The sequence below is a fragment of the Cherax quadricarinatus genome, chromosome 32 (assembly GCF_038502225.1).
Source record: "Cherax quadricarinatus isolate ZL_2023a chromosome 32, ASM3850222v1, whole genome shotgun sequence".
NCBI classification, from domain to species: domain Eukaryota; kingdom Metazoa; phylum Arthropoda; class Malacostraca; order Decapoda; family Parastacidae; genus Cherax; species Cherax quadricarinatus.
In genome coordinates, this window is record NC_091323.1 from 33808248 (window position 1) to 33823333 (window position 15086).

Here is a 15086-nt window from a genome sequence, read left to right on the forward strand (position 1 = left end):
TTTTGCACTGTATAACTATAGAAGCAGCACTGTATGACCCTAGTGAGTTTATCAGTTCTTTTTTTATTATGATAATAATATAGCTCTAGGAAATAAATAATTATTAACTATAAGAAATATATAATTAAACCCATGCTAAATACTATGTAATTACTAAATACAAAAAGGAATTACATATACCAGTACTGTACAGTAATTGCATTTTTATATGGTTTATCTAAAAGAAGTAAAGCAATAATATATTTACAGCAGTGGGAGCCATAGGGTCATTCCTGTAGTTGCCTGTGAAAGTCTGTAGTTGTTTGTAGATGCTGTAGTTGCTTGTAGGAGCCTATAGTTTCCTGTATATTAGGTACAAGTTATTGCTACCAACATTAATAGTTTTCTGCAGTTGTCTATTAAGAGCCTGTACTTTTCTTGAAGAATTCAGTTGACTGTAGAAGCCTGTAGTTAGAAGGTCTGTAGTTACTTGTAGAAAGTTGCGGTTACTTGTAGGTCTGTGTAGTTGCTTGTAGTTCCCAGGTCTGTAGTTCTCTAATGTAGCCTGTAGTTGCTAGTAGTGGTGCAGTTATCTGTGAATTTGTAGCTTCCTAAAGAAAACTGTAGTTACTAGGTCTGTAGTTGGCTATATGTTACAATTGCCTCTAATTACAGGTCGTTACCTGTCATTATTGGTAGGTGCTTGCAATTATCACTGAAGAAGGCTGTAGTTGCAAGATTTGTAGTTTCCCGTAGGTTTGCAGTTGCCCAAAATGAGCTTATAAGAACATCAGAAGGAGCACTGCAGCAGGCCTACTGGCCCATACTAGGCAGGTCCAATTCACCCACTGGCTTAAGCCAGTCAGGTCCAAATCACATCCACTTAAAAATGAAGTATAATTTAACTGCTTGTAGGTCAGTGGTTTCTTAAAGAAGCATGTAACTGCCTCAACGAGCCTGATGGTGTTTGCAGGAGGTGACAAGGTTAAGTTGAGCTGCTGGTGAGTGCCAGTCACACTTGTCACTTTTAGCGGTGCACACGGTCATTTACCCTCCCTCTCACCACACTATCAGATACCTGCAACACACAGTGTCCTAACAGGCACTCCTCGGCGAGCTACACAGCCCAGGGTGTAGAGAAAAAGGGTATTATAAAGGAGAGTGTAAGAGAGAGTTAGTTAGTGGTGGAGGAATGCGTGAAGGGTGTCAGGGGGGGCCAGATCCCGGCGCACCTCCCTCACTTCACCACTTCAGGCTGAGTTTGTCCCTTATTCTCACTACACTCACCTCACTCACACCTCTCTCCTCCTTCCCTCACTCACCCCCCATCAAGAACACTTCCTACCCTGGCCATTCCTGAAGTGTATTTGGGGAATTATTCGCCTCTACGGGGTAACTGCTAGTGATAAGTCCTTTGTCAGCAGTTACCTGCGCCATGTTTATTTTACACCAGTTGGGGATTGTTCTTGGTAATTATCAGTGTTAAAGTGACTATAACTGCAGTGACGAGCTTTATGACACCTCATTACCTCAAGGGCAAGCTATAAAGGTAAGATATATTAAGATATTCTTGCATGACGCATGTATCTCTGCTGGTAAATTGCCCACTTCCTCTGAGATTGTATTACTCTTAATTTTGATAATTATCCACAGGGTAGGCATGATACACTCTCTGGTGGTGAGATTTGCATAGACTGCACTTATTTAAATTCAGTGTGTCTCTTATTCACATAATTGCAGAATTGTGCATTGTTTTCTTGTAACTTCAAAAGATGCAATTCAGCATCTTCATCTCGTGCATCGTCAGATTTATCCTTCATTATACTCTGTATAATGCTCATAAATTATTATTTATGGAAGCCATGTAATGCTTCTTTAAAATCCTGTAACTTATTCGTTAGAAAATGTATATATAAACTGAGAGTGAGGTTGACAGATTGAGATCTGTAATCATAACATTTTATCAAATGTTTTAGTAAAACAGATTTTCTGATGGATTAGTGTTTAACAATATGTTTTGATTCAAAGGAATGTAGTGGTATAGGTAGTTCAGTTTAATGTTTTATTTAGGCAGCCATGGACTGGTAACTACAGTACATGTAAGTCATTTGTATTTAGTAAGTAAGTTTATTCAGGTATACACAAATACAGTTACATAGAATTATCATACATAGCATATGTGTAGAGAACCTAGGATAACCCAAAAAAGTCAGACAGTGACTTATTTCCATTGGGGTCCTTTTACCTTATTATAATATAAAGGTTATAATATTTTCATATTATTCTACAATGAAGATAACATCTTATTATCATACTAAAAAGACTATCTACTACACCAAGGTCATTAAGACTATCTACAATACGAGGGTCATTACTAGGAATAAGGTAAAATTTACACGTATGTTAGCTAAAAAATAGAAAATCATTCCCCTCCCTTTCTGTAGCTACATTCATCAGACACCTTTTGGCACGACTTGAATAATTGCATATAGTGTTTATTGTATCTGAATAGAAACTTACATGTACAAATGTGACAATTTATGATGACTTAACCTAGAATATTCCTATAATTCCTCAAAAAGATGGAAATCCATTGGTGTACTTCTTACAAAAGTTATAAAATTATAAAATATGTATTTTTTTATATATTGTGTATTTATTCGATAAAGTATACATTATTGTATAGATATGGTAATGTATAGTATTGGGGTAACACAACTTTATTAATTGTAACATTAATTCGTGAGGTGAAGTTTCTTGCCAAGTTTGCTTTTCCATGTTTTATTTTGTGTGGCTGAGGCAAACATTTCATCTATCCATAACTGTGTGCCCTCTAATTCATTGGTAGATTGATTCACAACTGAAAGGACCCAGATTAAATTCCTTGATGGGGGAAGTTTTCTGTGCAAGTCTTGCATTTGCTACCTATGTTCACATTGCAGTAATGTGCATAGGCACTTAATGACTGCTGCAGTCCCATCAGATGAGAGGACCTTAATTGAAATAAGCTTCGGAAATGAGGGAGCACTGGGGATTTGAAAAGTGTCACCATTGGCATTATTTCTTTTGTTTTAAAGGTTCTCAATACCTACCCATTCATCCTCCTGGCTGTCGTGATTTTTGTCTTATTATATTCTTTGAAAGAAATGTCGGCTGACATAATTATTTCCAAATCTTTCACATGTTCCTTTTATTCTGTTTGATGTCCAGGATGCCAGTATTTTACAGTGTTAATTTCAATTTCCATTGGGTGATATTATTGGGGGATATATCCTTCCTCTTGTAGCATCATCAATAAGCTTAATACAATACTGTACTACTGATTTTTTCAACATGGAAATGTTTTACTGGTAGTAGGCTTTAGACTTTACTTATCCTAGGTTAATTTATGATTAACATAAATAAATAAAATAAATATTTATAAAAGTATGTGACATTCAGTAATACTGTTTCAAACTTTGTGGAAAGCCAGTAATTATGCAGTACTGTACATTTCTGGCATAATAACATCTTAACATATACATCTACTTGACATATACATAGTTGAAGATAGATTATATAATCATAATTTTTAAAGGGTGGACCGGTAAGCCAGCGGAAGGCCCCAATCACATGACCAGAAACTCCAACTGCAGGTCATCATCTGACTAAGACCTGCATCCGGAAACACTTGTCCTGTTTCATGACAAACCTTACCTAACCTAACCACAGAGTATTAGACATTCATATTTTTTTATTATTTTCGATGTAATTGACAGATAGAAAAATTTTGCTTCTGGTATAGTTCCATATTTTTGGGCATATATATCAGAGATATTTGTCTGTATTTTATTGCAGCTCCCAAAGAAGAGTGTCCTGTTTATATAGTATGAACAGTAAGTAGTACATGCAGATATTTTGTATGTTGAGTAAATTTAAACTTTTGAATAGTTGTGGCAGTGCTGTATGACCCTAGTGGGTTTAGCACTTGGTTTTGAATATAATAATGAATAGCTGTGATGTGTTGGCTAGAACCAGAATGAGTGATTCTAATAGTGGATGTTGAGTGATGATGGGTTTTAGGCAATTTGCTGTTTGTAGATCTCCATGCTTAAATACCATAAGTATAGATTACAGAGTAGTACAGAGTGATTAATGTTGTTGGAGGTACATAGTATTGTATCTTTGAAAGAATGCCGACTGTTTTAGAAATTTACTTGGATGCATATTGGATGTGAGTGTTGAATTTTAGTTTGCTGTCAAGATGCATTCTTAAGAATTTTCCTATATTGTAACTCTCAATGTGTGTATTATTTACATGTTCAACTAAAGATTTTTAGCTCTTGCCAAATACTCTGTCAAAGGTCTTACGATTATTGAGCGGGAGTTTGTTGGTTGTCATTGCAGTAAATATCTTCAGATATCTTAACTTTATTTAGATTTTATACCTAAATACCCCTCAAGGAAGGTTCCTTGACACTGGTGAGAGGCTCTTGATCTAGGGAATTGAATCTGTGCTCCAGTTCCCTGAATTAAGCCTGAATACCTTCCACATCCCCCCCACAGGCACTGTATAATCCTATGGGTTTAGCACTTCCCCCTTGATTATAATAATAATATACCTAAATAAACAGCCACTGGTAGTGAAATACCTTATGCTTCAACATGAGACAAACACTTCATTAAGCAGGGAACTATAGGTTCAATTTTCAGTCAGCAAGAATTCTAATAATATAATATCTTTATTTACTACAAGTACATGTACATATATAGTGATAAATTAGGATACACAGGAGAAGCTAGCTTCTCCTGTGTATGGACTGATGAAGCCACTGTGTGGCAAAACGTTTCCTCAATAAAGATACCCAAGAGTTGCACATGTGTCTAATTTATCAACGTGTCGGTTCTGTGAACCATTCATCTACAAACATATGCGGTATACAGTCCTAGCTGACATCAATGACATACTGCTATATAGAAAATCCCTTGTTATGCAGAGCATTTTGGGCAAATTAGGTCCTTGTTCCAGGATGCGACCCACACCAGTCGACTAACACTCAAGTATCCATTTTACTGATGGGTGAACATAGAGAACCAGTGTAAAGAAACATGCATAATGTTTCTACCCGCCCTGGGAATCGAATGCAGATCCTTGCCGTGTGAAGTGATCAGGTCACCAGGCCATGGGGCCACAGGGCATGTTTTTCATTAAATTCATCATGCTCTTACTTTAGAATCGGGACCTTTTAGAAGTGATTGATAGAAATTTACTGTTTAAAAAGACACCTAGAGCTGCAAGGAAACTGGTCAATGCAAGAGAATGTTAGACTTAAGAAAACTTCTGTGAGAAAATTTTAAAAATTAATAACTGTACTGTTTAGTGCAAAGCAACATTGTTTAACCACAATTTTGTCATGTATAGTGTTAAATTTTTGTCTCGATATTTGAGAAAGTTTAAATATAAAATTCTTTTTTTTTTTTTTTCAGTTTTTTTTTTGTTGTATGTTTTCATAAATTGTATGTTATTGCATAGAATCCAAAAGGAGAATCATTGTGTATTCTTAAATAAGACTATCATACTGATACAAAGTTTAAATTACTGTTCTCATGGTTGTGGATGATAGTGTTGTATATAGTTTGAATTATGTCATTTAATCTTAAGTTAATTTTAAGCTTCCCCATAATGCTCTGCATACAAAGGGCTTTTGGCTTGTACACCCAACTACTATAATTCCTTGTACAAATATGTATCATGTCCAAATAAAAATTATTATTTTTATTATTATTATTATTACAGTAATTCATTGATGTGTTAGGCCATTGTTTGCCTTTTTTTTCTGTAGCCTATGGAATATATCTGGACTTTTTTTTTTTTTTAAACACTCATTGATGAACATATTTTTCTGTTTCACTATGTTATGAGATCAGTTTCAGTGGTTGTCCAAAATCCAAGTACAGTACTGTACAGTATGCACATTTTAATAACAGTTGGTTTCCACCTAACATTGTCCTAACCTAGAAGACTACATGGATGAGTAACCCTCTAAGGTTAATAACTTAGGATAATCCAAGAAAGTCTTTCTATACAATATGCCAAATATATCGACTAATCCTATATCAATTGTATGATGTACTTTTTAAAAACAGATATTTTTATTATAACAGAGGCAACAGGTGACAGGAGACTTGCCCATACATGCTTTACTGCCTGACAAGGGGATTGACCTCCGATTGTAGTTTTAAGTGCACTAGTCACTGCACTGTATGAGATGGGGTATCTATGAATAGTTTTTTATTAATGTTTGCAATATGTTAATCTCCCATTTTGCCAGGTGCTGTATGACCCCTATGGGTTTAAAGCTTCCTCTAAATACAGTGGAACCTTGGTCTTCATTTGCCCTGGTTTTTGTTGAATTCGGTTTTTGACTACTTTTTTCGTCAAAATTTTGTCCCAGTTTTCGTTCATCACCTCGGTTTTTGTTGGTCCGCCTACCCATGCCCACAAAAAGCATCCCACACGTTCCGAGTCAGTCTGGCTTTGTTTCTCATCAAGTGAGCATTACCCTGTGCGTTCATCCGAAACATTTCATAATCCATTGTTTTTTGTGCTTGTTTATTGAGTGTGACTGCTAAATAAGCCACCATGGGACCAAAGAAAGTTCTGAGTGCCAGCCCTTTGATACAGAAGGCGAGAAACACTATAGAATTCAAGAAAGAGCTCATAGCAAAGTACGAAAGTGGCGTACGTGTGGTTGATCTTGCCAGGACGTATGGGAAGTCCTCATCAACGATCAGTTTCATCCTGGCGAAGAAAAAAGAAATCAAGGAATCTGATGTTGCAAAAGGGGTAAATATGTTAACAAAGCAGAGATTGCAAACAGTCGAGTGGCCAGGATGTGGAAGAGTTGGTGGATGACCACAGGGAAGAGCTAACCACGGAAGAGCTGTAACACCTTCAACTGGAACAGCAACAGATTGCAGCTGAGAAAATTGCTTCAGAGGAGGAAGAGAGAGGGGAGAATGTGCCTTCTTCAGTGATTAAGAGTGAGTTTCAAAGTTTTGTGGAGAAATATCACCCTAACAAAGCTGTTGCAAGCATATCTGCAACACGTTCAGTGACAATGCCTTGTCCCATATTAGGCAAATCTTAAGAGATGCCAGAAAAAGACCTCAACAGATTTTTTTGTTCCACAGGGGTCCAGTGCCAGTAAAAGACAAAGAGAGGAAGTAACCCCAGATAGGGACTTGATACCTGAAGTCCTTATGGAGGGGGATTCCCCTTCCAACCAATAACTTCTCCCCTCCTTGTGTCTTCCATACGGCAACAAGAGTCTTCAATAATGGTAATAGTAATATTAAATGTTCATTTATCCATTTCATTAGTCCTTTATATTTATTTCTCATTGTTTTCCGTATGTAAAACTATAGCTATTTTCTATAAAATGTATTTTTTGTTTATACTCTTGGGTGTCTGGAACAAATTAATTGGATATACAGTATTTCTTATGGGAAATATTGCTTCAGTTTTCATCGAATTCGGTTTTTGTCAGACTTTCTGGAATGAATTAATAACAGAAACCAAGGTTCCACTGTATAATGATAATAGCTAATAATAAAGCAAATTTTATGTTTAATAATACAGTTCAGTAGGACTCTGAATTAACTTCTTGTCACTATTGAAGACATTTTGATGGCTTTGTGACCCCCAGAAAAATACTTAGTGATCCTACTTGTGGTTGTGACTCCAGTGTTGGGACCTCCCCTCCTCTAATCTTACCTGAGGTCCTCTAAGTCTCGTTTCCTTTTCCAGACTCATTTCCTCCGTCATCGATCTTACTGAAAGTACTACCAAGGTATTTAAAGCCTTATTTTTTGTATATTATTGCCTATTTAAATTATGCTTATGTAACATGTTCAAAATGTATTTATCTCTGCTTAATGCTAATTGTACAGTATCTCTTTTTGAAAATACTGCACATATACTTTACTGTATCCTTTCCACTTGGTATACAAAGATTCTTTTATAAAAGCACTAGATGTATCCAGTTGACATACTGTTCTAAATATTTTTTTTTAGAGGAAATACTAGTACCAATCAGAGGTGTTACTCTCCTGTAATATGAGTGGTGAATCTAGTTCTGTTTACCATTTACCACTGCCAGGACCGAGTCATTTGTCTTTTAGTGGAGGTATCTCCTTAATAATACTCTATATTCATTATACATTTTCTTCCATCTTCAGTTGTGATTGTCATAATTGGTGACTAAAATGCCAGGAGGAAGGGGCTTGGTCCCCTTTGGCAGTAAATGACCAAAATGACTAAGGATATATTAAAGTTCATTTGCATGTTGTAGTATGGATAAAAAAAAAATTTTAGATTTTATGAAAGAAGACAGAATGTTCTATCACTGGTCAAAACTGAGTTGCCAGTAATTTGTGACTCCAAGTTTCTTATTGTGCAAGCTAACAGCTGTTATCTCCCTGTCCCTCATCCCCTTAACCCTCCCCTTCTCTATCTCTCAGCTTCACGTGCACAGTCCTTAAGAGAATCGTCTTCAACAGCCTCAGTGTTCAAATGCAACATGAACTCTTTCCTAGTCTCTTGCTTTGCCAAGTGTTTCACCAGGCAGGGACTTGGCACAAAGGCCACCTTTGCCCTTAGGACTGCCCTTGACATAGTCAGAAGAGAACTTGAAACAAATAACCAACTAAAGTGTCTGAGATGATACTAGTAACTTGGATTCAAGGATGCCTGAGCAGCAAAACTACCTCAGGCATATGGTATAAAGGTGTCAAGTGTTCCATTGGTGCCTTATTTGAACTAGGCACACTGTAAAGCAGAGTACTCATCCCCACTGTTTAATGTGCTGATGCACAGGCATGTAACAAGATAAGATTTTGTTCGGATTTTTAACCCCGGAGGGTTAGCCACCCAGGATAACCCAAGAAAGTCAGTGCATCATCAAGGGACTGTCTTACAAACATCCCTATGTAATATGATAGACCAAAGATGGAGCTAGACCTGGGCTTCCCTCTTCAAATTGTTAAGACCATCCTGCTGAAGGATATCAGCTCTGGTAGATCATCAGGCACTATCTGTTCCTGTCAGAAAGTTACGTGTATGAGAATAAAACGTCTGCTAGATTATGTGGCATGCAGACTACCAGAATCAGGTTGGGATACCATCACCTATGGTGACACTCACCTTAAGCAAGTGTCCTAGCCCTCATATTCCACGTATAGACTTTGTGGGGGGAAAGGCACATGACCTTTACCATTACATATTTGTGTCTAGCTGTCAGTAACTTTGGCCAAGTAGAATGGGGTACTTGGAGCCTTGTAAATATTTCATCTACTCTGGGGTGTTTGGGGATATCTTCAGTCACACTGACTTTGCCAACACTAATTAGCAGCCCAGTGGCACCTCATTTGTGCAGTCAATGAGTCCATACTCTACAAATTATTCATAAATACGTAAACCAATATGCTGTATGTTTGTGTAGACAATTTTGTGTGTGTGTGTGTGTGTGTGTGTGTGTGTGTGTGTGTGTGTGTGTGTGTGTGTGTGTGTGTGTGCAATTACTGTACGTGTATATTAATTATTGTGCGTATACTGCATTTGTGTCTTCTGATTATATGCAGGGCTGGTTTAAGGGGAGAGCCACTGAAGCACCGGCTCCAGGGTGCCAAAGGTTAGAGCCCACCAAAAATCAAAAGGGTAGAAGGAAAAACAAAAAAATATGACTTATCAATCAACAAGAAACAAGTGAATGGTTTTCTAGTTCATTGAAATTACAATAAAATAAAAATATTGAAAGATTTCAGTAAAATGTTCTTGGTTCTCAGGAATGTGCATGACAGAGTTGCTATGTAGAGCAATGGAAATTATGACCCATCACATCTAGGAATTCCAAAGGATGAGAGAGCTCGGTGCATCAGCAAGGCTAGACCTAGTATTCTTCCAAAGTGAATCAGACCTAGAAAGAATGAATTGTATGATCCTCATAGAAGCAAGCTATCACTGTACTGATGCTCACATGCATTGCAAAAGTGGGAATGCATGATTTAACATTTCTCAAGCCCTTGTGGCTTAGCGCTTCTTTTTGATAATAATAATAATAATAATAATAATAATAATAATATATTTCTCAACGAAGATAATAGTCTCTCTGCACATTTGTAGAGTCTAGTTCCTGGAACAAGAAGGGAAAGAGTTCTAATTGTCTGATATGGAAACTGAAGAGGAAGTAACAGGACCTTGGATAAAATTGTCAAGGTCTTCAGTTACTAAATATATAGAATGAACTTCACTATGCATCAGAGGGGGTTCAGGATTATCAAGTTTTGTCTCTCAAATATAATAGAGGCCATGTCTGACTTAGAGATTAGGCCAGAAAGAGTGTGAGCAAACTGTACATTGATTGCAGGAAGGCCTTTGACATAGTGCCACAGATCCATAATCGAGAGATGCAGGATTGAGTGACAAGATGGGTGCTTGTATTAAGAAATATTAGATGTAATAGAGTATTTCCTGGTTCCCCAAAGAATTTAGATACTGTATATACAATAAATGGCCTGCCAGAGGGAATGGACTTAAACAGGAGCTGCAAAACTATTGATGAGAAAAAAAAACAGCGAACTGGTATAAAGCAAATTAATCTACGTATGTACTACGGTTAAAAGACCAGAGAAGCATACTGTTTTTAATAAGCAACTTGGAGTTTGTGTTCAGAAGCATAAAAATCACACGCAGTCACTCTCCCAAAGTACACAAATAGAATAATATCACTGGCATAGATTAGATTAGCAAACGAGAATGCCCTTCAGGAGCCTAAATGACGACTTTCATATCACACGCCCTCACAAGTTGACCCTTACAGGTTTAGCGCTTGCTTATGATTATAATAATCTACCCCACAAGTTAGACTAGTCCTTATTTATGCACCAGTTGTGAACTCACACTTAGGGAAACCTTTAATGAAATGTTAGCAAATTCAAAGGTTGACCATCAGACAGATACTAAAGCTAAGAGACAAGATGCGCAGAATGACCCCTGTGGGTTTAGTGCTACCCTCTTGATTACAGTAGTAAGAGGCAAAAGCTACGAGTAATAACTTCATGAACTTGATTTCAGAATATAAACAAAAACAAGACACGATTACAACATCCCAAATACTTCGGGGCATAGAAAAGAGTGGTTGAAAAAGGCACGTGAGGAAACACTACGATATATTAGAAAAAGTTTCTTGGGACCATGATCACTTCTAACATACAAGAGTGTAGAATGATTATAAACAGGCACAAATAAAGTGTGAGTTTTTTCTTCAGATGACGTCAGGTAGCCCTTGAGGTCACCTAATTCCCGTGGTGTGAGGTGGGTGGGGCTTGACCTGGTCGAGTATCATGTATGCCAGTGCTTTTAGTATGTTGTTACTAAGGTTCATACGATAGAAAAGATAGCTTATGCTAGGCTCTTTGCCACTGGAGGTCCCAGAAAGAAGGAACACAAAGATGGAATCTAACACGTAAGTGAGTCAAGTAGAAATTGGAAAACATTTTTTGTAGCGTAAGGACCTCTTCAAGGGGGGCTCCTTGGCGTGGTGAAGAGGCTCTTGGTCTGAGGAATTAGACCTATCGGTCTTCTTCCTCAGACCGAACCTAATTACCCCCCAATCTCCCCTCCCCTATCCCATCCTCCCCATCCTCCCCTTTTTCCTTTCCTCCTCCTCCTCCCCACTCCTCCCTTTTGCCCTTCCTCTTTTTGTCCTTTGGGATTTCTCCCACAGGCACGCTAGTTCCTAGGTAGAGGAAAGGACACCGGGGTCGATCCCATTCCGTTGAGGTTTCTTGGCGGTGGCGTAGTTTGCCGTGGAATCTGGATTGCCTAGGGATGTCCCGATCCCTCTCCGGTATCCCGGAGTAGCTTTGGGTGTCTTTTGGGCGACGGGTGTATCTCTGGAAGCCACCTTTCGGATTCCGGGGGTGGTGGCTGAAGGAGGTATGCTTTGTGGCGGATATCCGGCCGCCCTCTCTTTTGTCCACCGAGGTAGCTCGGCAGATGTGAGGTTGCTATCCCAGATTGCTGGTTTACTGGCATGAAGGGTAGGGTATGGCACGGGTTCCATGCTGCATCTGCGCTACTAGCGGTGTCGAGTCCTCTTGGGCGCGGAGGGAGATTTCTGGCCCTTTCATTCCTCCTAGGAACTATCCCTCCCCGGTCCCCCCTTTTTTTTTCTTTTTTTTATTTTTATTTTCTTTTCTTCTTTCTTTTTTTTTCTTAAAAACAAAAAGAAAGAAGTAACCTAACCATGGCAGCCCTAGTCCATGAACCTGGTACCCCCGGGCCCCTTCTTGATACCGCACCCCGTTCTGACCCCGCCTCGTCTTTGGACCACTCTTCAGACATTCCTCATGCCTCTGTACCTATTGCCGGTGCTGTTTCCTCACCTGCTTCAGGTACTGAGGCCTCGACTGACTCCTTCGATTTACCAGACCTTCGCTCTCCTCTGACTATGCTTCCGGCCTCTCCCTCTACGGTGCGGCAATTTTCAAATCGCCGACCCGTTCCACGTCGGACCAACTCTGGTCCCACGCCTAAACGTCAACGACAATTACCTGCTGATGATACTTCTCCACCTTCACCTTCTCGTTCTTCTCAGAAAAGATCGACACGTCCTTCACTACCTTTCCACGCTCAGTTTCAGACTGAACAGTGGACTAAATTCTTCACTTTACGACCAACTTCCTCTACTGCCTATCTTTCTGACCATAGTATTGGCAAGGCACTCCTACGCCATGTTGGTAAAGATATTTCTTTTCATGCTCTTAAGAGCGGTACGCGCATCATTACCGTACAGAATGCTACCCAGGCTCGTGAGCTCTCTCGTCTTTCCCATATAGATACTGTTCCTGTCACCCTTGAAAAACATCATTCCCTCAATTCTTGTAGTGGTACCGTTATTCTGCCCCATACCATAGTTCAACAAAATTTCCAGACATGTGGCACCGACATTCTAGAACAGCTGGAACTCCAAGATCTCCCAATCCTCAAGGTAGACACTTACGTTCTTCCTGCCCGTGGGCGGAGACGATACCCTAGCAATGTGGCTCGTTTAACTTTTGACAGCCGAGAACTCCCATCCTCAGTTTATATAGCAGGACATCGGTTACAAGTTCGAAAGGTGATCCCTACACCACAACAGTGTAGAAATTGCTGGCGATTTGGCCATCCAGCGAAATATTGCAGATCTATCGCCGAATGCCCAGTCTGTGGTGCCGATGACCATTCTAATACGTCTTGCAATCGATCTCCCTCTTGCCTTAACTGTCATGAGGCTCACCCTTCGTACTCTCGCCGTTGTCAGGTCTATTTAAACGAGCGGGAAATCCGTTACCTCAAAGAGACAGAAGGTCTCCCTTATGCCATGGCAGTTTCTCATCTCCGCCTCCAAGGGAGACTCCCACGTGTTTCTTATTCCCGTGTTTCAAAACGTCCCCCCACTTCTGGTATCCCATCTTCTACACCCACCTCTGTGGTTACCTCTCCCATAATCACTCCTGTATCTAATCCTTTTGCTGTCCTCGGCTCAGACGTCCCTACTTCAACGCCTCAGTCTAATCTCGCTTCTTCGAGTTCTCTCTTACAAGCCTCAGTATCGACGAGACCTCGTACGACACCTCTTCCCAATCGTCCCTCTACTTCTCAAAAGTCAAAAAAAGGTCCGGTAACACCTCCTACCCATCTTCCACCTCCTCATTTTACCCTCCCTGTCTCTGTCCCTAGTTCTTCCCCTCTCACTGGCTCAGTTACAAGTGCAGAGGTTCACCCTCCTCCTCGTAATGTACCTTCCTCCCCTGTTCCCTCCCAAGTTTCTTCCTCTTCTGCTACCTCCCAGGTTCCTGTCTCTTCTGTCCCCTGCCACGCTTCTCCAGTTCCCTCCACCCTTTCGCCCCCCCCTACCTTGGTACAGTCCAATACAGTTCCAATCTTTACTCATCCTCCCCCTACCATTCCCAATATTGTCTCCCATACAACATCTCTGAATTCTGAAACACTTGAAGCAATCTCTGAATATATTGCAGAGACCAAACCATCAATGGACACTGATCCACCTTCCGCTCTTTCTCTCTCCTCTGCTCCATCTGCGCAACTCCTTTCTTCACAGCGCACCGTTCCTTCGCTGCTTGAACATTTTCCACTGCCTCCGCATGTGGACTTTTCTAACCCTCCTAGTCCGTAGGAACCCTTACCTGCGGATTTCAAGTATCTTTATCATTGCCATTCATGGCCTTTTTACAGTGGAATATACGTGGCCTCAGGGGTAATCGGGGTGAGCTTCAGATGTTACTCTCCCAGTTTGCCCCTGTTGGTGTTTGCTTACAGGAACCAAAATTACACTCTGCTGTTATTTCTCACATCTCAGGCTATAATTTATTGTATTCTTCAGATCCTTTTCCTGATGGGACCTTTAATGAAAGTGCCCTTCTTCTCCGCACTGATATTCCGTACCATCAGCTATTTGTTCATACTTCGCTGCATTACACAGCAGTCCGTATCCACTTACATAGGTGGTATACGCTCTGTTCTTTATATCTCTCTCCTTCTCGGGCATTATCTATTCCGGATTTTGCCTTCCTTGTTTCGTCATTACCGCCACCAATTCTGTTACTTGGTGATTTTAATGCCCACCATTTCCTCTGGGGAGGGTCTCACTGTGATTCCCGTGGAATTCAGTTAGAGGCTTTTCTTGCCACCCACCCCCTCCATGTTTTAAATACAGGTACTCACACCCATTTTGATCCTCGGACTCATACTCTCTCTTGCATCGATCTCTCAGTTTGCTCTTCCTCCGCCGCATTAGACTTTACTTGGTCTGTTCTCCCGGACTTACATGACAGTGATCATTTCCCAATCATTCTTACTTCCCCTTCATATTCGCCACCTCTTCGCACCCCACGCTGGCAATTTAATCGGGCAAATTGGAACCTTTACTCACACCTGACTGTTTTTAAAGAGGTTCCTTCTTCGTCCTCCATCGATGAGCTTTTACACCTCTTCTCATCCTCCGTTTTCACCGCAGCTTCTCATTCTATACCCCAAACTTCGAGCAGGCATTCTCAGAAATGCG

General features: G+C 40.0%; 2 protein-coding genes across 4 annotated transcripts in view; one reads left to right on the forward strand and one right to left on the reverse strand.

The window, feature by feature from the left end:
* The window catches only part of IFT52 (intraflagellar transport 52), a 35842-nt gene extending 34879 nt beyond the window's left edge, over nucleotides 1–963 (reverse strand). Inside the window, exon 1 of the mRNA XM_053778813.2 lies at nucleotides 248–963. Within this exon, the coding sequence (XP_053634788.1) occupies nucleotides 248–262 (15 nt within the window). The 5' untranslated portion in view covers nucleotides 263–963. The remainder of the gene's footprint in view (nucleotides 1–247) is intronic.
* A 425-nt stretch (nucleotides 964–1388) lies between these two features.
* The window catches only part of LOC138853517 (uncharacterized), a 123104-nt gene continuing 109406 nt past the window's right edge, over nucleotides 1389–15086 (forward strand). For 2 of the 3 annotated variants that reach the window (XM_070090629.1, XM_070090628.1), the window contains exons 1-2: nucleotides 1389–1528; nucleotides 7769–7811. The gene's annotated coding sequence lies outside the window, so the exon portion shown is untranslated. The remainder of the gene's footprint in view (nucleotides 1529–7768; nucleotides 7812–15086) is intronic. The other variant, XM_070090630.1, reaches the window with a different exon arrangement.